This window comes from Solea solea, chromosome 3 (genome assembly GCF_958295425.1).
Source record: "Solea solea chromosome 3, fSolSol10.1, whole genome shotgun sequence".
Lineage (NCBI taxonomy): Eukaryota > Metazoa > Chordata > Actinopteri > Pleuronectiformes > Soleidae > Solea > Solea solea.
In genome coordinates this window covers 23,975,613-24,000,297 of record NC_081136.1, presented here as the reverse complement: position 1 = coordinate 24,000,297, position 24,685 = coordinate 23,975,613, and the positions used below count along the sequence as shown (strand labels likewise).

At 41.2% G+C, this 24,685-nt stretch overlaps 1 protein-coding gene across 1 annotated transcript; it reads right to left on the bottom strand.

Annotated features, from left to right (window-relative positions):
• Positions 1–1,605: 1,605 nt before the first annotated feature.
• Positions 1,606–20,719, bottom strand: LOC131456234 (extracellular calcium-sensing receptor-like; the record flags this gene model as incomplete). The annotated part of the gene is made up of 8 exons (XM_058624348.1): positions 1,606–2,563; positions 2,642–2,765; positions 2,847–3,074; positions 18,580–18,855; positions 18,933–19,139; positions 19,828–20,097; positions 20,201–20,287; positions 20,414–20,719. Coding segments are annotated over 8 exons (2,409 nt in total), but the record flags the coding sequence as incomplete, so codon positions are not given.
• Between the last annotated feature and the right edge of the window lie 3,966 nt (positions 20,720–24,685).

Here is a 24,685-nt window from a genome sequence, read left to right as displayed (position 1 = left end):
GACAAGAAGAGGAATAAAGAGAGGAGGACACAGCAGAGGAGAAGCAAAAATACAACGTTGGGAAGATGAGGCTGGTGTCTAAAAATATCCTCATGACTTTTCTCTAGCTCATCTCCTCATCTGAGTGCAGTCTTATCACAATATCACCACGTTTTATTGATTTGCAGGTGTCCCTGTTGATTAATCTTGTAACACCACTGATCAGTGCAGAGGAGGAAGTGAAGCTGTAGGGGCAGGGCCCAAATAAGATCCCATCTGATAGTGATTTGTACTTAATGACTTTGTAGAAATTATTATTAATGTTTTCCTTTGGCATTTTGATGTTTGATTGTAGAAATTAGAAAATGGAAAGCCACAACTCAACACTATTTATTAAAAATGTAAATTTTAAAGTGCCTACACTTCAAACACACCTAAAAAACAACAGCATTTTTTTCATATATTTTTCCTATAAAACACGAGCACTTACTTAATACTCAATTTGTCGCCATCATTTTCCGAATTACATAAAACGCTTTGGAATTTTTCTCAAAGCCTTGTCTGTTTTTTTTTTTCTTAGTTTTCTTTTCAAATGTTAGAAATAACTATATTCAAATTCAAACTCACTACCCCCACCCTTGTTTTTCTGGTTAACATAATTTGAATATAATTTAAAACAGATTTTGAAGGACACTACTATTTCTACCAGTAGATATCAGTAGTGAGTTGGCACAGCATAGCATACAGCAGAGAACCTGTTGCACAGCTGAAACTGTTTTTGTTTTATCACAGTGACAGCTAAATAAATTACTTATGTGGCACCCGGATGCTGGTAAGTCTTACGTACAGTAAGTGTGAACATCTACTGTATGTTTTACTGTACTTTTCTTTATCACCAGGTTTATAAGTTACATCTATCCATCCAACACAATTTTTGACACAGCACATGTTGATGTTTATTTTAGCACTGGAACAGTTTAAAAGTTTTACATGTTCAAAAGGTGGACCCTCCATCATTATCTTACTGATGATGTTTTGAAATACAGGAGAGCATATTAGGGGTAATCCAGTCTGTGGAAATTGTGTCTTCAAGTCTAATCAGCTCCACACTTCCTAAATAAATACTGTTGGATTAAAGTTGGCTTAATTATTATTATGTTTAAAGGGAAAATAACTTTGTTCATTTTAATGGTACAAGTTAACCTCAGCAAGACCTTTTTTTATGTCCTTATGACATGGTGTCAGAGCACGAGTTCCAGCTTTTGCATATTTATATATTTCTGGTGAAAACTGACTGCAAGGGGAGGGTTTGTCGCCATATCGATTGGGGATTACAGTAGCCAATAGCCCTGACTGAGCATTTAAGATACACCACATTAAGGTAACATAAATAAACATGGAAAACAGTGGACTTTCTGTTAGAGAGTTGATACATCTGAATGGACCGTCCAATGAGCAGGGCATCGAAAGAGTCATACATGTACATAGACTTTAATAGCACGCTGGAAAGAGAAATGTCCTTTAAAAAAGTGATCATGAATATATTTTCAAGTTATTTTACATTTGAATACATTTTCTTTTTTTTTCATTTACATATTATTGAAATATATATTTAGCTGCATTTTTGTGTGTACATTTTAGCTAGAATTGACTAATGTATTCTCTTGCATTTTCTATGATCCAATGCCTCGGCCCATGATGGCTTTCTTTGTGTTTTTCTCTGGTCTGAACAGGATTATATAACATTTTGGTCCAAACAGTGCCACCAAGAGGCCAAAACTGGAGGCCAGGATGGCAAATACCTCCACTGCATCTGCATATTTGCCTGGTGAGCTGATGTAAGCAGGGACAAAGGCCACCCACACTGCACAGAAGATCAGCATGCTGAAAGTGATGAGTTTGGCCTCATTGAAACTGTCTGGAAGATTCCTTGCTAGAAAGGCTAACAAACAACTGAGGACGGCCAGTAAACCAATATAACCAAGTAAAACTGCAAAACCAACTGTGGACCCAACTACACACTCATAAACTATCTTGTCACTGTGATACTGGGTGTTTTTATGAGGCACTGGTGAAGCAGCAACAAGCCAGACAGTGCAGATTGCTGCTTGAACAGAAGTCAGAACCAGAACTGTCCCTCTCTGCTGCACAGCACCAAACCATTTGAGACTGGACTCCCCTCCTGGTTTAGAGGCCCTGAACACAGCCAGAACCACCATGGTTTTCACCAGGATACATGAGACACAAAGCACAAAGCTGATGCCAAATGCTGCATGTCTTAGTTGGCAAGTCCATAATCTGGGTCGTCCAATGAAGAGCAATGAACAGAGGAAACAGAGTTTAAGTGACAGCAAGAGCTGGTAACTGAGTTCTGAATTGTTGGCACGAACTATAGGTGTGCTGTGGTAATGGATGAAGATGCCCAGAACAACAACACAGATGAATGTGCCCAACAGTGAGGTGGTTGTCAAGCAGATACCCAGAGGCTCATGGTAGGAGAGGAACTCTGTTTTCTTAGGAACACAGTGGTCACGCTGGGGGCTGGACCAGAAATCTTCTGGACAACTGGTGCACTCCATGGAGTCTGAGAAAAGAGGAGAAGTGATGAGATACATGTTTATACAACATCTCTGAACTGTGGTGTTTAATACATAACACTCACCAGTTGTATTGCTGATCTTTCCCTCAGAACAAGGGACACAGTCAAAACAACACTCAGGTTCCCCCTTCTTTCTGGCCATGCGGGTACCTGGAGGACAGCTCTCACTGCACACTGACCGAGGAGGCTGTGTGGAGAGAATATCAGTGTGTGTTAGACTTATAATGTTTAAGGTAAAGAGATGGTCATCTGAAAAGTATGACCTAACCTGTTTGGATTCAAAGTTCCAGAATATTTTTTTTTCATCCAGTGTGAGTTCTTCTCCTTTGAAGGCTGACCTCTTAACCTCACCCACTCTCTGAACTTTAGTTCTTCCATCAGGGAGCCACACCCAGTTCATGATGTCATATATTGGTAAGGCATCACCATTTTCATCAAATGACACTTGATCACCAAAAGATGTGGTGAAGTTGACCTTTTCCAAGTAATGCATAATCTATGAAAATCCAGATTAGGGACAAAAATGAAAATGATTACCATTGTGTTAAGGTTCATTTATGACCACAATGAACACAGTAGTCTTTACGTTTATTACAGAGAGGAACATAAACTACTGAATGAATATGGTTTTATTCAAGTATTAAATCAATCACTCTATGAAGAATATCAGAAGTAGGATTTGGTGTATAAATTATTTACACTTCACACACACGATGCACAAATGATAATATGAAAATAAGAGTTGAGTAAACTGAAATCTCACCTGCCATGCCGCCAGTCTTTGTAAATGAGCACAGGTGTTGTTGCTGAAAGGTCCTCTCCCTGGCTCACACTGCAGCATGTCATCAAGAGCATATGCCAGGGCGTACACAGCCTTATACACATTATACTCTGGCCTGAGGTTTGAAACATCCAATAACTCAGTCTCCACATTCTCTATAACTTCCTGTCCGGTGCATAATTCTCCTCCAGCTTCCACCCAACCTGCTGGAGGTGGTGCAAATCTACACTGAAATGTTTGTTCCCAAAACTGATTCACCTGGAATATAGTGCATCTTAAATTATTTTCAATAAATGCTTTCCTAAATATCCAAAATCAGAGGGAAACTCTCACCATGCTGTTTCCATCTTTGTCATTGTGATGTAGATCAGGACGTATTTGTAACAGGAAGTCCCTGAGTCCTGGTATTTCTCCTCGACGGATGGCGATGCCCAGTGTTCCACCCAGGTACGGCATGAGGTGAGGAGTCTGGAGTGAAGGGCCTGTTGTCCAGGCTTCACTGGCCATCCACTGCAGGCCTGTCACATTCTGCCTCACCACCTATCATTACCAAGTCAATAAATTAATCACAATTCATTCATCACTGTCATAGTAACATGTGAGATAGTTTCCACAGATGATGTCTTACCTGTGTTTTAGACAGTCACAAGTAAAATTCACTAAATCATAGTAAGCAGTATTACTTTAAGAAGGTTTAACAAATTGCGCCTGTAACATTATTAATGATATGCATTTTTTTTATAGTCAAACAACATTTTGGTCACATATCTTTTATCTAAGGACTGACCTCTGCCATAAGGTTAATCATGTGACTCTCATATGCAAACACAATCACCACTCGAGCTGTAGATTTCCTCATCACATCCACTATTCTCGTTAGTTCGGCAGGGTCGTCACCCCAGGGCAAAATCTCTGTGTAAGCCAGACAACCTCCACCAGCTGGACCCAGATCAGAGTGAAAGGATCGGGCAGCGTGGACTCCATAATCATCATCACTGATGAGCAGACCTGCCCAAGTCCAACCAAAGTGTTTTAGAATCTGAATCATAGCATTCACCTATGTGGACACAGAGCAGTGGGATGAGTGCACATCGTCTTTTACGAGAAATCCTGCTAAACAGGTTAATCAAAGACTCATGTTTAACTACTGTCTTTAAATGTTGTATATTTGACGCCAGACGATTCTGTAAATGAGAAACATAATATGACTAGTGATACCCAACATATTGGATATTGTTAATTCAAACATATGTCTTCTTGCTCTATATTCATTTTTCTCATTTAGAATTTTAGCAAGTGCACAGTTGAAGTGAATTTAGAGGATAGATTTACCTGAAAATTGTCACTCGGGATCGTCCTAAAGAAAGATGGAAACCTTTGTCGATCACTCAGGCAGGAACATGTGGCAAAATAACTCACCTGCAAAAAATACAGACTTTCTTTCATTCAGTATTCTAAAACATATTTTAATGTTGATTGTTAAGTTCATAGATTTAATTTATTTAAACTTACCAGAGGCAATCTGTACAAACCTAAGACTGTGGATACGGCAATTGAACGGGTAGAAGAAGAGTCACCTACAATCCCTAGGACTGGAGGAGTTCCTGCACAGTTCTCCTCTAATGTAACTTGCTCTTCTTGACCGCTGACTAAGGTCAGTGCTGCACGAAATCCAATTCGTAGTTGAAGACAGTTATCATACAGACTGTATCCCAGAGTGACATTAGGCAGCAGGTTGGAGTTTCTGTTTATCTCATCAATAGCAAAGGCCATGGTCTGAGCCTGTCTGAATCCTACAATATCAAAACTAACAACATAACACAAGTGTTTACGATAAAAAAAGACATCAAATAATAACAATAAAAAGCTACATGTTTTACAACCACATATGAGTTCAGTTAGATGAATAGTTCAGACATAGTAACAAAATGTGAGGGCAAACGTAACATGACTTAAAATGGCATATATACACAATGTATCTACTTAATCATACATACAGTCTACTTATAGACTTGTGTTTCATCAGCTTTGTGCTGTTTCCCCAACAGACTCACCCGTAGCAATGAGGCTTTTGTGGCTCTGAGGTAAAAGACAGGTCAGGATCAGTTGAAATGAAGTTGACTGTAAACAGTCCACCAAGAATCACATCTCCAGTTTTGTGCATCCCATTTAAATGAAACTGTCCCTTTAATTGACAAGAGGAGGAATAAAGAGAGGAGGACACAGCAGAGGAGAAGCAGAAATACAACATTAGGAAGATGAGGTTGGTGTCTAAAAATGTCCTCATGGCTTTCCTCTGGCTCATCTCCTCATCTGAGTGCAGTCTTATCACAATATCACCACGTTTTATTGATTTGCAGGTGTCCCTGTTGATTAATCTTGTAACACCACTAATCAGTGCAGAGGAGGAAGTGAAGCTGTAGGGGCAGGGCCCAAAATAAATCTCATCTGATACTGAGTTGTATTAAATGACTTTTTTTTAGAAATTATCGTTATTGTTTTCCTTTGGTATTTGGTTGTTTGATTGTAGACATTACTATTAAATTAAATTAAAAGGGGTTAAACCAAGAATATTAGTAACACCATTTATTAAAAATATTTTATAAATAAACATTAAAAAAAATCAGGTACACCAAGTCCTTATTGACCTGTTATATTTTTTTTACCTGCCCTACTCGTCTTTTTCTGTCAAACACTCGAGCACTTAGATACTCAATTTTTTTGCCAGCATTTGCCCAATTACATTAACACCTTTTGAATTGTTATGTAGAAACCTACTTAGTGTTAAATATAGTTTATAAATATAATTAAGTCATTCATTAATCAATCATTAAGTCCCCTGTCCTCATTTTTCTGGTTAACATAATTCACCCTTCAGTTACTCGAAGGACATTACTTATGTCTACCAATAGATGTCAGTGGTGAGTTGGCACAGCTTAGCATACAGCAGAGAACCCAGTGCACAGCTAAGACACTTTCAATTTTGTTCCAGGTGAGAGAATTGCACAAGCACCATGGATATAATATAGTTGTTGTTTGTGTTTCAGTTCTTTAACTGTGATTAAAAAAGACCCCTAACTTTTGCTCGCCTCTAATGCTAATTCAGGCAAACTATATTAGCTGTGCAGCCTTGTAATAACGCTGTTGAGCTGACTTTACAGTGTTATGTGTACAATTAATTAATATATTTTGTTCTTTTTTTTTCGTCTCACATTGAATGGAACAATCATTTTAAGGTGTTATGCGCTCACTTTTACAATTGTAGTTTTGAATGATATTAAGCTGCATTATTAGTGATATAGGAAATGCCCAGACATAACAGAAGGCACTATACCAGCAAGGAGAGTCCAGTGCAGTGCTAAGACTGTCTTTTTGTTTGGTTACAGTGATGAATAAAATACATATGCAGCACCTGGATGATGGTAATTCTTAATATTTAAGTGTAAATAATACAGTAATGTGTTCTTCACCAGGTATATAACACTGTATACTTAAATGGTTTTAATCCTGATGACAAATGAACGAAATAGTTTTTATATGAGATTTTCTAACATTGATTTCAGTGCGAGAATCAGTCACATGAGTGAGAATTTGGTCAGTGACTCCCCTGTTTTTGATGTCTTTAAGGTCAAATCATTATTTAAACAAACTAAGGTTAGGAAAAGTCCTGGCCCTGACAACATCAGTGGTCGAGTCCTTAAGTCTTGTGCTGGTCAGTTAAGTGAGATCTTCAAAGTGATTTTCAATTAATCACTCCAGACGCAAACAGTGCCAAAGATTTGGAAACACTCTACAATCACTCCTGTGGCTAAGTGTAAGAACCCCAGGGTCTTAAATGACTCATCTCATTGGTGATGGAGACCTTTTAGAAGCTGTTTAAGCAAGAGTTTCTGAAGCAGGTGCAGTGTGTTCCCTAAAATATGCAGTAGGCAGAGATGTTTATAAAGGAGAATAGATAAGATAGTTCTTTGTTTGTCCTGCAGTGGGGAAATTTACATTGTTACAGCAGCAAAGACAGTAAAGATAAAGATGATAAATAATGTTACGGCCGCTGTTGGCTGCCGTTTAGTGTATATTCATTGTATTGTTTCCATGAGTGATTCTACCAGGCATGCAAATCCAGCTCTGTGATTCCCTGTTGAGGATTGGTCCTTCTGGAGCAGAAGCTGTCTACTTCCTGCTTCCTGTTCACTGGTGTCTGTGATTGGTATGGCTGTGATTCGATCAAGATTCTTCAATCAACCCCAGCTGCAGTATAAATAGTTGTGTGCCCTCAGTTCCTGGCGGCTTTGAACCAGTGATCAGTTTGTCGCACTGTTGGTTGCATACTATTGTGTGTCTAGGAGTTTTTAGAGGGTGTATTCCCCTAGTATTGCCTGTCTGAATGGTTCCAGTCAGTGTATAAGAATCTTTGTAAAACCATTTTATTTGATGTAGAGTACCTGAAAGAGTTGGTCACTCCCTTTCATTTGTTTTAAGACTGTCCAGTTGCAGAATAGCTGCATGTTTGTTTTTGTCCGTTGTATTTTTGTAAGCTTATGGGTGCTGATCTCCTTTTGTTCTTGGTTGATTGAAGAGTCTTGATTGGTAGACTTGGTCGAATCATAGCCACATCAATCACAGACAACAGCGAACAGGAAGCAGGAACCAACGGACCAATCCTCAACAGGTAATCACACAGCTGGATTGCATGCCTAATAGAATCACTCATGGAAACAATACATTGAATATACACTAAATGACAGCCAGCAGCGGGCTGCAAACAAGGGAGTGTGACTTAACAAAGTCTTTACACTATCGAACGCTTCCTGGCATTCTGTGGTCCACACGTAGTCTACCTTAGTGCTGAGTAAGCGGAAAGGGGATGTTATGTCCACAAATTCACATACACGACTGTGTGCTCACGGAGATTTATTTACAACGTGCACTCAACAACAAACCCCCGGCGTCTCTCTATCATGACGTCACACTCATGCGACTTCACTAACCTATAGAGTACAGCCGTATGGTACATTTACCCCCCTCTTCAGAAGAACACATACAAAAACAACCTGAACCGTACATTGGCCTGAACATGGCCAACCTGACTGGATAACCCGGGTAGACTGCTGGATTACCCGCAAAGCCTTGTGGATTATTCTGCCACATAACAGGCAATGCACTCACTTGTCTTCGTTTTGTTTTTTTTCAACCAGTATCATAGTCCCTGAGGTAAAGAGGCCTCCGGCGGACCCGGAATGGGCAGAGATTGGGCTGTAGAGGTTCAGCTGGTTATTCCACTTCGGGCGGTTGCCCAATTGGGAACTCAGGTAGGTCTACCAGGAAGTCCCAGTTCGGAACCGTGTGCCGTTGGTCAGCCACAGCTTCTTGGTCAGAGGTGGACGGTGGTTTCACCAGTCTAAGGCGGCCAGCGTGAACCATCAGCCAGGCGAAAGGTCGCTGGTTTTCACAACCTGACACATGATGTCTACAGTACCATAGTGTCATTACACACAGTAAAACAATCTGACAGAGTCTTAATGTGCACAGAGTCACAGTGTTGTCCACGTCCATGATATATCAATCATAAAAGTGCTTATATCAAAGAAAGTCCTTTGGCACGCTAATCAAGTAACTAGACTTGAGCTCCCCCGGAAACATGACTTGTGAGATTTTCCGGGGGGGTGGTCTCTAAAATATTGGCAAAATATTGTTTTTTTATTGTTTTGATTCAGATTTGATGCATGTGTGAATTTTCGATTTGATATGTGGTCATATGTGCTGACTTAAGACAAGTAGACGTACAGGCTTGTAATAATGGATGTGTTGAGTTGAGTAGGTACTTTTTTTGTCGTGGAGATGCAACCTAAACCGCGTCGTGCCATGCCGAGGCCAGTAAAGCTGGTGGAAATACGCCACAAGTCCTCGCTCTGAGTAACGCACACACAAGCGTCCGCCCCGCAAACCCCCACCCACCAATATACGTGAGCCCCCCCCGAAAGCCACGGTATAGTTCGCACACTGGAATTAACATTTAACCTGCTTTCTGAAGCGGGCCCCTGGTGGTGCTTTTCTGTGTCTTAGACATCCTGCTGCACACTCCATTTCCTTTTATAAGGATAAATAAAGTGAAGCTTGATAAGTTACACTCGTTATATCCATATGCATGTTTTTATATATATATATGTATAAATATATATATATATATTTATACATTTATACATATGTATTGTATGTCTGTGTGTGTGGCATATTTAATCATAATATATTTGACTGTAATGTAACAGAGGTTCGATATCTATCTATATTTAACGTTTATTCATTGCATGAACACAATTTGTGGTACAGCAAATATTTTACCTCAGATGGGTAATGGAACGGTGTCAAATAATGAGCTTTTCTAAACATCCATCAACCGACTGACTCAATAATGAGCTGCTCTCGATATGCACTAGGAGACTGCCAATTAATGAGCTGTTCTAAACATCCACAAACAAATTGATTGCCAAATAGTGAACTATTCTATGCATCCACCAACCGACTGACTGCAAAATAATGAGCTGTTATTTACTGTATATCCACCACTTCAACGCACATTGAATCCAACACCTTTCACATTTCACATGTTCCAAAATAAAATAGGGCGTGTGCACTAACCCCCAACACTTTTTAAGTCATTAGTTGTGCCAAATAGTTTTACAAACTGTGACTTTGTAATCCTTTAACTTTGGCCTAGGTGTGTGTTTTCACACACATCATATTACAAGTTAGAAACCCAAAGGTTGTGGAAACTTGATTTTCCACAACCTAAAAGAAAAACAATTGGAAAAAAAACATATCATGAAAATATTTTAAGTTATTTGATATTTAACATTTAAATACATTGTTTACCATATTTTTTAATTTCTGTATATATTGAAATATATATTTAAATTATATATACTATATATTACTTTTTTTTTAATTTGAGCTAGAATTGTCTAACACGGTCTCTTGCAGTTTCTATGATCCAATGCCTCGACCCATGATGGCTTTCTTTGTGTTCCTCTCTGGTCTCAACAGGATTATATAACATTTGGGTCCAAACAGTGCCACCAAGAGGCCAAAACTGGAGGCCAGGATGGCAAATACCTCCACTGCATCTGCATATTTGCCTGGTGAACTGATGTAAGCAGGGACAAAGGCCACCCACACTGCACAGAAGATCAGCATGCTGAAAGTGATGAGTTTGGCCTCATTGAAACTGTCTGGAAGATTCCTTGCTAGAAAAGCTAACAAACAACTGAGGACGGCCAGTAAACCAATATAACCAAGTAAAACTGCAAAACCAACTGTGGACCCAACTGCACACTCGTAAACTATCTTGTCACTGTGATACTGGGTGTTTTTATGAGGCACTGGTGACGCAGAGACAAGCCAGGCAGTGCAGATTGCTGCTTGAACAGAAGTCAGAAATAGAACTGTCCCTCTCTGCTGCACAGCACCAAACCATTTGAGACTGGACTCCCCTCCTGGTTTGGAGGCCCTGAACACAGCCAGAACCACCATGGTTTTCACCAGGATACATGAGACACAAAGCACAAAGCTAATGCCAAATGCTGCGTGTCTTAGTTGGCAAGTCCATAATCTGGGTCGTCCAATGAAAAGCAACGAGCAGAGGAAACAGAGTTTAAGTGAAAGCAACAGCTGGAAGCTGAGTTCTGAATTGTTGGCACGAACTATAGGTGTGCTGTGATGATGGATGAAGATGCTCAGAACAACAACACAGATAAATGTGCCCAACAGTGAGATACTTGTCAAGCAGATACCCAGAGGCTCATGGTAGGAGAGGAACTCTGTTTTTTTAGGAACACAGTGGTCACGCTGGGGGCTGGACCAGAAATCTTCTGGACAACTGGTGCACTCCATGGAGTCTGAGAAAAGAGGAGAAGTGATGAGATACATGTTTATACAACATCTCTGAACTGTGGTGTTTAAAACTTTACACTCACCAGTTGTATTGCTGATCTTTCCCTCAGAACAAGGGACACAGTCAAAACAACACTCAGGTTCCCCCTTCTTTCTGGCCATGCGGGTACCTGGGGGACAGCTCTCACTGCACACTGACCTAGGAGGCTGTGTGGAGAAAAAACAATCAAACAACAAAGAGAGGGTAGGTACGTCTGAGATGTGGTAGTATCGCGAGACTGCGCGAGATTGTGCAACCAAACCAAAACATGGCGGCCCAAACATTTCCACACCGTATACTATCAAGAGGAAAAAATAAGGGAAAAAACTACTTGTCAGTCACATCTCCTTTACTGCAGTTGAAGAGGGCAAATACGGGAGACTGGAGGATCTGGAGGATTACATCGACGAGTACTTTCAACGAGTCGTAATGGGGAAACCAAAACAACCAGCGGTTACCCCCTCCTCCAAACGCAGTCGCCCGGAGGACTCCCCTGGAGCAGCCTCATCATCCGACAGCGAATTCACGGAGATCCTTACCTCCATAAACGCGAAGCTGGACACCTTCGATGCCCGACTTTCTCTGGCAGAGGTCCTGCACAAGGAATTCCAATCGCTGCGAGAATCTCTAGAGTTCAGCCAGCAACAGGTGTCCCAGCTCGTGGCTGAAAACAACACACTTAAAGGGTCGGTTAAAACCCTCACTGAGGAAACGAGGCGCCTCAGAGAAGAAAATACTCACATAAAGAACACAATTACTGATCTACAGGCACGCAGTATGAGAGACAATCTAGTTTTCTCTGGGATCCCGGAGAAAAACGAAGAAGACGCAGAAGCGACAGTAAAGAACTTAATTATCAAACAACTCAAACTCCCGGCAGACACCGCCAAAAACATTTCATTCCACCGGGCCCATCGTCTAGGAGGGCGACGACAGGAAGGCCAGAAACCACGTCTGATTGTTGTAAAATTCGAACACTTTAAACAAAAGGAGTTGGTCAAGAGCCGAGGCAGGGAGCTGCGAGGAACGGACTTCAGCGTAAACGCCCAGTTCCCGAAAGAGATCCTGGAGCGACGCAGGAGACTGTTCCCGGTGAGAAGAAAGTTTATTGACGGCGGATCCCGGGCAATAATTGCAGTGGACAAGCTCTACATCAATGGTCAGTTATACCGGGACAAAGAGGTAACCCCCTGGCTCTACTAAACACACAATAAACCGATATATCGCCCACATTAAATCAATACAATAAAACCATAATTAAACCCACACTCACATTATTCCCCCGCTCCCTCATTTAATCCGCCACTAAATTCACAATCACTGCACATCTCCGTAACGTACACCGAGGAAAAAAAAAAAGAGAAGAAGACGGTACGAATATTGTTGGACTTTTGTTGGTTATTTCTGTCACTGTATCCCTCTATGTGTTTTTCATGTTTATGTTTTTATGTTTTTCTATGTTCATGTATTTCTAGAGTATACTATATTACAATCTACAACATGTATCCTGTAATTAATGACCACATCAAAACAAGGCCCCTGCATATAACAGCACAAACGCATGCACTCTCTCCCTCACACACACACATATACGTACATACACATGCCAAACGCGTAAACATACGCACATATGTACATCCACATACAAGCTGTAGTATTGCAGTTTATCAGACAGACAGACGCACACATGCACATAATACACACACGAACATGTTACAAGCGCGTAGACACATACACACATCCACATACAGGCTGTAGTTTCACACATAGGCTGTCAAAAGCAGTTATGAGGGGTAGAATAATCTCATACTTTAATATAATTTAAAAAGAAGAAAGAAAACATACTGGAATTAGAACTACAACATAAAATAAAAACATTAGAGTCTGCCTATGCTGCATCCCAAGATGATAACTTGCTGAATAATGTTAGAAAATTAAAACTTGAATTAAACAAAATAATAGAAAGGAAAATGCAGTTCCAACTGGAGAGATTACGCTTGGAAAACTTTGAACATAACAATAAATCCAGTAAATACCTAGCTAACCAACTTATATTAAACAAAGAAAAAACAACTATCCACTCCATAAAAGACTCAGACGGTAAACTAACCCATGCACCGGAAGAAATAAACAACATTTTTAGAGATTTCTATAAAAACTTATACTCATCAAACAATAACTCATCAAGTAAAGACATAAACACATTTTTAAACTCCATAGATCTACCAAAACTTAATAATGAACAGGTTAAGTCTATGGAGTCCCATATCACAATAGCTGAACTAAATGAGGCCCTACACCATATGCCAAACAGGAAAGCCCCAGGACCAGACAGATTCCCAGTGGAATTCTACAAAACATTCTGGTCCATACTAGCACCAACATTCTATAAAATGATAATAAAAATCAAGGAATGTAACACTCTCCCCACACACATAAATACAGCACATATCTGTCTCCACCTCAAACCTGAGAAAGACCCGTCACTCCCATCCAGCTATCGCCCCATCTCACTCATAAACGCAGATCTTAAAATCATCTGCAAAGCCTTAGCAAGGAGACTGGAAAAAATCACCCCCTTCATAATTCACCCAAAACAGACAGGATTCATTAAGGATAGACATTCAACTAATAATACACACAGATTAGTAAATATAATAGACTACTGCACAATCAATACATTTAGAGCATCAGTGGTTTCACTAGATGCAGAAAAAGCATTTGATAGAGTAAACTGGAAATTCCTACTTGCCACGATGGAAAAATTTGGATTCGGAGAAGAATTCATCTCCTGGATCAACATTTTATACAGTTCACCCAGTGCCTCTATCAGAACAAATGATCAAACTTCTCCAAGCTTCACTCTCCAGAGAGGCACTAGACAAGGCTGTCCACTCTCCCCATCACTATTTGCCATCTTTATTGAACCACTCGCAGCGGCTATTCGCACAAACAAAAATATCAAAGGTATTCAAACAACAAAACTACATCACAAAATAAGCCTCTATGCTGATGATGTATTACTTTTCCTCCAAAACTCAACAAGCTCTATTTCCGAGACTATTGCACTTCTTAATAAATTCTCAGCCATATCAGATTACTCGATAAACTGGGCAAAATCGATCATCCTACCAATCAACCATGACTTCAAATCATCACCATCCTGTCCTCTGAAATCTGGAAACATTAGATATTTGGGTGTACATTTTTCCTCCAGGCTGTCAGATCTAGCACAATTAAACTATACTCCACTACTTAAATCAATAGAGGATGACCTCCTACGATGGAATTCCTCACCTATATCACTTATGGGAAGAGTTAACACCATGAAAATGATGATCTTACCAAAAATCAATTACCTCTTCTCAATGATCCCAACTAAACCCTCACCAATCTGGTTTAAATCCTTAGACTCTGCCACCACAAAATTCCTCTGGAAAAAAACCCAACACGCATCAGTTTAAAAACACTCCAAAAAGCAAAAGCCTATGGTGGTCTGGAACTTCCAAACTTCCACAACTACTTTCTTGCAAATAAGCTTCACTATGTCCAAAAATGGTTTCAACCCAAACCACTGGACAGTCCGTGGCAAGACATTGAACAAACACTCTGTAAAGAAATTAAAATCTCCGATCTGCCATTTATAAGCAAAACCATCAAAAGGCATCAGTGCTTTAAAAGCATAAATATAAATACCTCCCTGTCAGCCTGGTGGGAATTTATCAAACTCACTGGGTCCTCGCATATCCCATGTAAATATACCCCAATCTGGAATAATCCAGACATACTACGGAATAAAACAACACTAAAACTCAAATCATGGCAAGAAAAAGGTATAAGGCACCTCGAACAAATTATCCAAGATAACAAATTCATTCCATTTCAGAACTTAGTGGAACAATATGGCATTAACAGCAACACGTCCTTTGATTATCTACAAATAAAATCTGTAATCCAGACAAGGTTTAAAACCAGTAAATTGGATCTAGAACTACCTCCAATGATCAAACAATTTCTAAACCTTACGTCTCCCAAAATGGTGTCTAAAACACATGCACTATTGACTAAAAACGATTGTATAATCTCTTTACCAACCACAAAATGGGAGGCAGACCTATCCGTCAGCCTAGATGAACATTTCTGGTTACAGATATCATCAACACATTCAAAAAAAACTAATACAATACAAAATCTTACACAGAAAACACTACACAGGACAAAGGATGTTCAGAATGGGGCTCTCACAATCAAATATCAATATCAATTGCCTAAGCATCGCCAAGAAAACTATCCTCCTGAATTGGATAAACAAGAAAAACTTAAGTTTAAACCAATACAGAAATTAAATTTTAGATCACATCTCTATGGAGAGAATGTCTGCTTCCATAAAGAAACAATTACGTATCTTTGATTTGACCTGGACACCTCTAATTGATTATATTTCCTAGGGCGGGTTGGTGACTGTGTCTTCCCTGGTCGGTCTGTGGTGCTGCGGGCCGTGCATCTGGGGTGCCGGGGTTGTCTGGTGGTCTTGTGTGGGTTGGTGGCCCTGGGTCTACCGTCCCTCGGTGACTGTGGGTCTGCCCTGTGGGGGTCGGGGTGGATCTGTGGGGGGGCTGCCACCTTGGCCTGGGGGGCCCGTGGAGGAGTGGGGGGTGGGGTTGGCCCCTAGCGGGGGGGGTGATCCCCCCTGGGATCTGCCCTCCGGGGTGGCGGGGCGGTGCATGCTGCTGTGCCCTTGCTGCGCTCTGGGGCGGACTTGTGCGTCCTCTGTCCCTTGGGGGGGCATGGTGGGGGGCACACGGGGGGCCGCCTTGCTTTGGGGAACCTTGGGGTGGGAGATGTGGTGGGGCGTGGGCCTGGTCTGGACTGTCCCTGGGCTGTAGGCGGGGCCGGGGTCTGGGGATTGCTGCCGTTGGTAATGCCGTGGTGGCCTGGGTGTGGGTCCGGCCTCGTCGGGGGTGGTGTGCTCGACTGGGGCCTACCTTCCGGTCGGGTGTGGGGGTATCTGGTCCTCTGCCCCGGCAGCGCTCATGGGGTGCCATAGCGTGTCTCTAGCCTGGACGGGTTGTTCCCTTCTTGGCCAGGGATGTGGGTGGGATTGGGGCATATGGCCCTGCCAGTCAGGAAGCTGGCACCCTACCTGGGGGGGCACTCTTGCCCACCCCCTACGCCCCCCCCCCACCGCAGATGATACATCTACACACACACATCTAGGGCACTGGGGGTGTGTGGCTGAGCTGATGGGGGGTCGGGGGGTGGGACCATCACATGGTGGGTCCACTCTCCGTTCCCCCCGATGATCTGCCACAAACCTCCAAATCACTCACCGGTGGGCTGGGGTGGGGGGTGGTGGTTGTGGGTGCGCTCCTAAGCGTCCGGTTCCTGCTCACCCCCCGGCCGTGTTGGGACTGGCAGTCTGGGTGAGGGCAGCAGTAATGGCCAGGAGGTGTCGCTGGACGTGGGGGATCGGGTCCCCTACGCTCGGTCTGGGGGGTGTCTGGGAGGCATGTTTGTGGCCCATCATGACGCACCTCCCTGAAGGTGCTGTGGTGGGTGGCACTCTGCTTTCCCGGCGGGGGTCGTCGGCGGGCGCAGACGCTCCTGGATGTTGTGGGACCCCTCTCTGGGGCACCGCGGGTCCTTGGACCACTGGCCCCGCCTCTACCTGGGGAATCTGCCCTGGACTGGCTCGGGGTTCTGCCTCTCTTCCGTCTCTGGGGGCCCCCTTGGCTGGTGACCCTACGTGGGCCTCCGCCTGTCCCTCCCTGGGCTGGGGGGCGTGCGGTCGGCTTCTGGGGGGCGGTGGGGGTGACTGTGGTGGGTATCTGGCCGTGCCTCCCCGGTGGGCGGTCTGGGGGGCTCTGCTCCCCCTGGTGGTGGGCTGGCCCTGCCCTCGGGCGCTGGCGTGCTCTGGGTGCGGGGACCCTGGGCCTCTGCGGCCTGTCTGGGTGTGGGGTGGCTCGGCCTCTGTCCGTGGTCTTGTCGCCGCCGGCTCCCTCGGGTCGGCCCTGGGTGGGGGGGGCTTCCCCCCCGCACTCCTCCGACTGGCCCCCTGCGGGATGGATGCGTTGCTATCCTGGGGTTGGTGGCTGAGGGCCTCTCCTGCCCTGTACAGCTACTGGGCACCCTAGGCGCCTGGATGATTTTCGACCGTCGCTGGGGACTGGCCGGACATTGGCACGGTCCCCCACCCAGATTCCAATCACACCTAATGACAACCCCTGCACATATACACTGATATGTGCGATCACACACACACACACACACACACACTAACACGCTAATATAAATTAAAGTTAACTGATAAAACTGTTGTAAGCCCGGACATACTCTCTTGATGTGGTCGTTAACAATTACTATAGATTTTGTATCTGAAAGTATCTCCTGTATATGCTAAATAATTTCAACTGTTTAATGTTATTAACCTTTTACTAACACACTAATGTCATCCTAAAGTTGTCTATGTTCTGTCTTATCAGGTATGTTCTGTCTACTTTATATAATTTCAATTCAATGGTACTAACCCATGCATTATACTGTTGTCCACCTTGCTCTCTCTCCCTCTCGCTCTCTTTCTCTCTTCTTTTTTCTCCCTCTCTCTCTCCCCCCCTCCCTTCCTCCTCCCCGCTCACTCCCCCTCCCCTTGTCAGTCCACTCCCTGTCCCCCTGTCCGGTCCGGCTGCCCGCAACACTTAATCATAAAACAAATAAATAAAAATACTGCAGTTCCGAGTATCACAGACTCGTCCTGCACATAAGAAATCTGTCCGACGCAACAAGGGATGCAGTCAACCATATTACATGTCCTGGGTACTGGACAGGATTAAAAAAAAAAAAAACAATATTCGCTGGCGTTATCTATAATGGTTGAGGTATAGAGATGGTAGTCTGCAGTAGGTAGGAAGCAGTAATAACTAACCTGTTTGGATTCAAAGTTCCAGAAGATTTTGTCTTTATCCAGTGTAAGTTCTTCACCTTTGAAGGCTGACCTCTTAACCTCACCCACTCTCTGAATTTTTGTTTTTCCATCAGGGAGCCACACCCAGTTCATGATGTCATATACAGGTAAGGCATCACCATTTTCATCAAATGACACTTGATCGCCAAATGTTGTAGTGAAGTTAACTTTTTCCAGGTAATGCATAATCTATGAAAATCCAGATTAGGGACAAAACACACACTCAAAAGAAGGTTTAGTATAATCGAGTTAGGACTAATATTTTAATCATTGTTTGTGTAGACATTGAAAGTGTAGTCATTTCTACACACTAAAGTTTACTTATATCACACCTGCCATGGCTCCAGTCTTTGTAAATGAGCACAGGTGTTGTTGCTGAAAGGTCCTCTCCCTGGCTCACACAGCAGCATGTCATCAAGAGCATATGCCAGAGCGTACACAGCCTTATACACATTATACTCTGGTCTAAGGTTTGAAACTTCCAAGAACTCAGTCTCCACATTCTCTATAACTTCCTGTCCAGTGCATAATTCTCCTCCAACTTCCACCCAACCTGCTGGAGGTGGTGCAAATCTACACTGAAATGTGTGTTCCCAAAACTGATTCACCTGCAATATAGTACATCTTAATTTGATTTAAATTTTCAGTTTTCCTAAATATACCACATCAGAGGGAACACTCTCACCAGGCTGTTTCCATCGGTGTTATTGTGATGTAGGTCAGGACGTATTTGTAACAGGAAGTCCCTAAGCCCTGGTATTTCTCCTCGACGGATGGCGATGCCCAATGTTCCACCCAGGTACGGCATGAGGTGGGGCATCTGGAGTGAAGGGCCTGTTGTCCAGGCTTCACTGGCCATCCACTGCAGGCCTGTAACATTCTGTCTCACCACCTATACATGGGATTATAACAATGTTAGAATGGCCCTTTAAGCAACTAGATGTTAAATGATGGACATTGAGGTAAGATGTAAGATGGATACAAAAATGATGGACACACGGGAGCAGAGTTCTGACCAGCAACACAGACAGATGTTAAATGGTGCCTTTTCATACTGTCCCTGACTGTCAGCTCTGGTACTATCATAATAATAAAAAAAATCAATAAGCAGGTAACATTTCTATAAATAAACAATAAGAAATATTTTTAACATGATTTTAATATTGCTCTACCACAATCCCCCCTCTTCTATCTTCGTACTTGTTCTGTCTTAGAACCGTAAGTGCTTGCTCCCGCAGGGACTCTTTACTTGAACACCCAATAGCGGTAGAAGACTTGATTATCAGGCCAAATATGCAATGTGCAAATGTTCTCTGCAAAACTGCAACAAACTGAAAAACAATATTAGTTTGCAAAATGCAATGAAACCAAAACCCAAATAGTGCAAGTTGACTTTGTTACAGACAAGTATATAGATAGAACATTATTAATGAAATTAATGTTTTTTTGGTATAGTCAATAAATCATAGTAAGCAGTATTACTTTAAGAAGCTTTAACAAATTGCACCTGTAACATTATTAATGATATGTTTTATAGTCAAACAACATTTTGGTCACATATATTTTATCTAAGGACTGACCTCTTCCATGAGGTTAATCATGTGACTCTCATGTGCAAACACAATCACCACTCGAGCTGTAGATTTCCTCATCACATCCACTATTCTCTTTAGTTCAGCAGGGTCGTCACCCCTGGGCAAAATCTCTGTGTAAGCCAGACAACCTCCACCAGCTGGACCCAGATCAGAGTGAAAGGATCGGGCAGCGTAGAATCCATAATCATAGTCACTGATGAGCAGACCTGCCCAAGTCCAACCAAAGTGTTTTAGAATCTGAATCATAGCATTCACCTATGTGGACACAGAGCAGAGGGATTAGTACACAGGCTGAAATCATCTTTCACTCGACTCTTGCACTTAACTTTACTCATTTAGAATTTGCAGATAGATTTACCTGAAAATCGTCACTCGGGATCGTCCTAAAGAAAGATGGAAACCTTTGTCGATCACTCAGGCAGGAACATGTGGCAAAATAACTCACCTGCAAAACACACAGTTCTTAAAAACACATTTTAAGGTTGATCACTCATTTCCCATGTTAACTATGTTCATAACTCAATCACAGTAATATAATGCATTTTTTTAGAATTTTAAAATTTAAACTTACCAGGGGCACTCTGTACAAACCTAAGACTGTGGATATGGCAATAGATCGTCTAGAAGAAGAATCACCCACAATCGCTAGGACTGGAGGAGTTCCTACACAGTTCTCCGCTAATGCAACTTGCTCTTCTTGACCACTAACTAAGGTCAGTGCTGCACGAAATCCAATTCGTAGTTTTTCACAGTTATCATACAGACTGTATCCCAGAGTCACATTAGGCAGCAGGTTAGAGTTTTTGTTGATCTCATCAATAGCAAAGGCCATGGTCTGAGCCTGTCTGAATCCTACGATATCAAAACTAACAACATAACACAAGTGTTCACGACAAAAAATACATTAAATAGTAACTATGCAAAGCTTCATGTTTCACAACTACATATTATGACTTGAAATGGCATATATCCACACTGTAAGTATTTTACAATAATCATACATACAGTCTACTTATAGACTTAGGTTTCATCAGCGCTGTTTCCCTCACAGACTTACCCGTAGCAGTGAGACTTTTGTGGCTCTGAGGTAAAAGACAGGTCAGGATCAGTTGAAAGGAAGTTGACTGTAAACACTCCACCTAGAATCACATCCCCAGTTTTGTGCATCCCATTTAAATGAAACTGTCCCTTTAATTGACAAGAGGAGGAATAAAGAGAGGAGGACACAGCAGAGGACAAGCAAAAATACAACATTAGGAAGATGAGGCTGGTGTCTAAAAATGTCCTCATGACTTTGCTCTGGCTCATCTGGCTGCAGTCATCACAATATCACCACATTTTATTGATTTGTAGGTGCCCATGTTAATTAATCTCGTAACATCAGTGCAGAGGAGGACATGAAGCTGTAGGGGCAGGGCCCAAAATAAATCCCATCTGATACTGACTTTGTATAAATCATTATTAATGTTTTCCTTTGGTATTTTGATGTTTGATTGTAGAAATTAGAAAATGAAAAGCCACAACTCAGAATATTAGTAACACTATTTATTAAAAATTTACATTTTACAGTGCCTACACTGCAAACATTTTCATGTAAACTCTCTCTCTCATGTCCTTATTGTTCTGTCTGTCATTTTTTGAGCATTTGCCCAATTACATAAAACGCTTTGGAATTTTTCTCAAAGCCTCCTCTGTGTTATTTATTTTCTTAATTTTCATTTCAAATGTTAAATATAGTTTATAAATATCTACAACTAAACTTTAACCAAGTACCCCCACCCTTTTTTTTCTTGTTTACATAATTTTAATATAATTTAAAATGTATAATTTGCCCCAATTCACCCCTCAGTTACTCGAAGTTACTTATTTCTACCAATAGATGTCAGTAGTGACTTGGCACAGCAGAGAACCGAGTGCACAGCAAATACTTGTTTTGTTTTGTTCCCGGTTAGGAAAAAGTGCATAAGCACCATGAAAAAAAAATAAGATTAATCTCACTGTTGGTACCAGGTTCTTTGTGTTTCAAAATGTTAACTGTGATTAAAAAAGACCTGTGACTTATGCTAGCCTCCAATGCTAATTCAGGCCAACCATATTAGTTGTGCATATATGCAGCCGTGTATTATTGCTGGTGACCTGACTGTACAGTGGATACACATGGAATGGTTCATGTATTCAATTTAATTTCCATATGTGAGTGTGGCTAATTCAATAACAATAAAATATCTTTATTTGTAATATGACAGTGGTTAAATATCCATCAAGTTAACAATGATTCATTGCTTGAACACATTTTATCCTCAGATGTGTAATGGAACAGTACCAAATAATGAACTGTTCTAAACATCCACCAACAGACTGACTGCCAAATAACGAGCTATTCTATGCAGCTGGTGTTGAGACCTAGATGTGAATGTTATCATTTAAGTTTACATTTAAAGGCCAGTGACGTTGCTTGAGCTTTGTTTTCGTTTCGCTTGTATTTGATATCTTTTTGAGCTGCGGTCGGTTTTGGGTATGATGTCATCAGCCAGCGCCAGAGAGGAGTATTGTAGTTGTTGTTGTTTTGCTGATGAATGTGCCGCAAAACTGTGTATGGTTATAAAAAAACTAATAATAAAGTTGCCGAACTGTAAGACGGAGTCGCGTCTATTTAAGAGTGCAACACCACCAACAGACAGAATGAAAAAAAGGAGCTATTGTAGACATCCAACAAGAGACTGCCTGCCAAATAATGAGCTATTCACTGTATCCATCAACAGATTGTCTGTCAAATAATGAGCTTTCCAAGCTTACCAAAAGACTGACTGCCAAAAAGTGAGCTGCTCCATACATCCACCATTAGACTGCCTGCAAAATAATTAGCTGTTATCGCTATCCACCATTTATATCGCTGGCTGTCAAGGTGGTGTCCAGAAAACAACATTGTTTTTTTAGATAACTGGCAAACCTTCTGGGGTAAACCTGGTCTCAAAAAAGGCATATGCCGTCCAAAATCTGTCAAAAAAGTCATAGTATAGAATGTCGTCCAAAATGGGTCAAAAAAAGCATAGAATAGTATTTCATTCAAATTTTGACAAAAAAAGTCATAGTTTAGTATGTCGATCAAAATCACTCAGAAAAGTCATAGTATAGTATGTCGACCAAAATCACTCAGAAAAGTCATAGTATAGTATGTCGTCCAAAATCACGCAGAAAAGTTATAGTATAGTGTGTCTTCCAAATTTTGACAAAAAAGTCGTAGTATAGTATGTCGTCCAAAAAAAGACAAAAAAGTCATAGTATAGTATGTCGTCCAAAATGGGTCAAAAAAGGCATAGAATAGTATGTCATTCAAATTTTGACAAAAAAAGTCATAGTATAGTATGTCGTCCAAAATGAGACAAAAGTCATAGTATAGTATGTTGTCCAAAATCACACAGAAAAGTCTTAGTATAGTATGTCGTCCAAAATCGGTCAAAAAAGTCATAGTATTGTATGTCGTCCAAAATCGGTCAAAAAAGGCATAATATAATATGTCCTCCAAAATGAGACAAAAAAGTCATAGTAAAGTATGTCGTCCAAAATGGGTCAAAAAAAGTCATAGTATAGTATGTCGTCCAAAATGGTTTAAAAAAGGCATAGAATAGTATGTCATTCAAATTTTGACAAAAAAAGTCATAGTATAGTATGTCGTCCAAAATGAGACGAAAAGTCATAGTATAGTATGTCGTCCAAAATGGGTCAAAAAAGGCATAGAATAGTATGTCATTCAAATTTTGACAAAAAAGTCATAGTATAGTATGTCGTCCAAAATCACTCAGAAAAGTCATAGTATAGTATGTCGTCCAAAATGAGACGAAAAAGTTATAGTATAGTATGTCGTCCAAAATCGGTCAAAAATGTCATAGTATAGTATGTTCTCCAAATTTTGTCAAAAAAGTCATAGTATAGTATGTCGTCCAAAGTTTGTCAAAAAAGTCATAGAATAGTATGTCATCCAAATTTTGAAAAAAAAAGTCATATGTCGTCCAAAAAACTCAAAGTAAAGTATGTCTCCCAAGATACACTACAATGGTGTCTAGAGTAAGTACCGAACCCATCACAATATTACAACTGCAACAGAGTTAACTGTGTCTAACCACTACGCCACTATAGCCCGCGAGCAATATAGCGCAATGCCATACTATAGTATGTCGTCAAAATTCGTTAAAAAAAACTAATACGAAAGGATGTCGTCCAAATTTTGCCAAATAGTCATAGAATAGTATGTCATCCAAATTTTGAAAAAAAAGTCATAGTATAGTATGTTGTCCAAAATCGGTCAAAAAACTCAGTATTGTATGTCGTCCAAAAATTGGTCAAAAAAGTCATAGTATAGTATGTCGTCCAAAATGAGACAAAAAGTCATAGTAAAGTATGTTGTCCAAAATCACACAGAAAAGTCTGAGTATAGTATGTCGTCCAAAATCGGTCAAAAATCTCATAGTATAGTACATCTTCCAATATCGGTCAAAAAAGGCATAATATAGTATGTCCTCCAAAATGAGACAAAAAAGTCATAGTATAGTATGTCCTCCAAAATGAGACAAAAAAGTAATAGTATAGTATGTCGTCCAAAATGGTTTAAAAAAGGGATAGAATAGTATGTCATTCAAATTTTGTCAAAAAAGTCATAGTATAGTATGTCGTCCAAGATGGGTCAAAAAAGTCATAGTCATAGTATGTCGTCCAAAATCGGTCAAAAATCTCATAGTATAGTCAGTCAGTCATCATCTACCGCTTTATCCTCTGCCAGAGGGTCGCGGGGGGTGCTGTGCCAATCTCAGCTACATCGGGCGATAGGCAGGGTACACCCTGGACA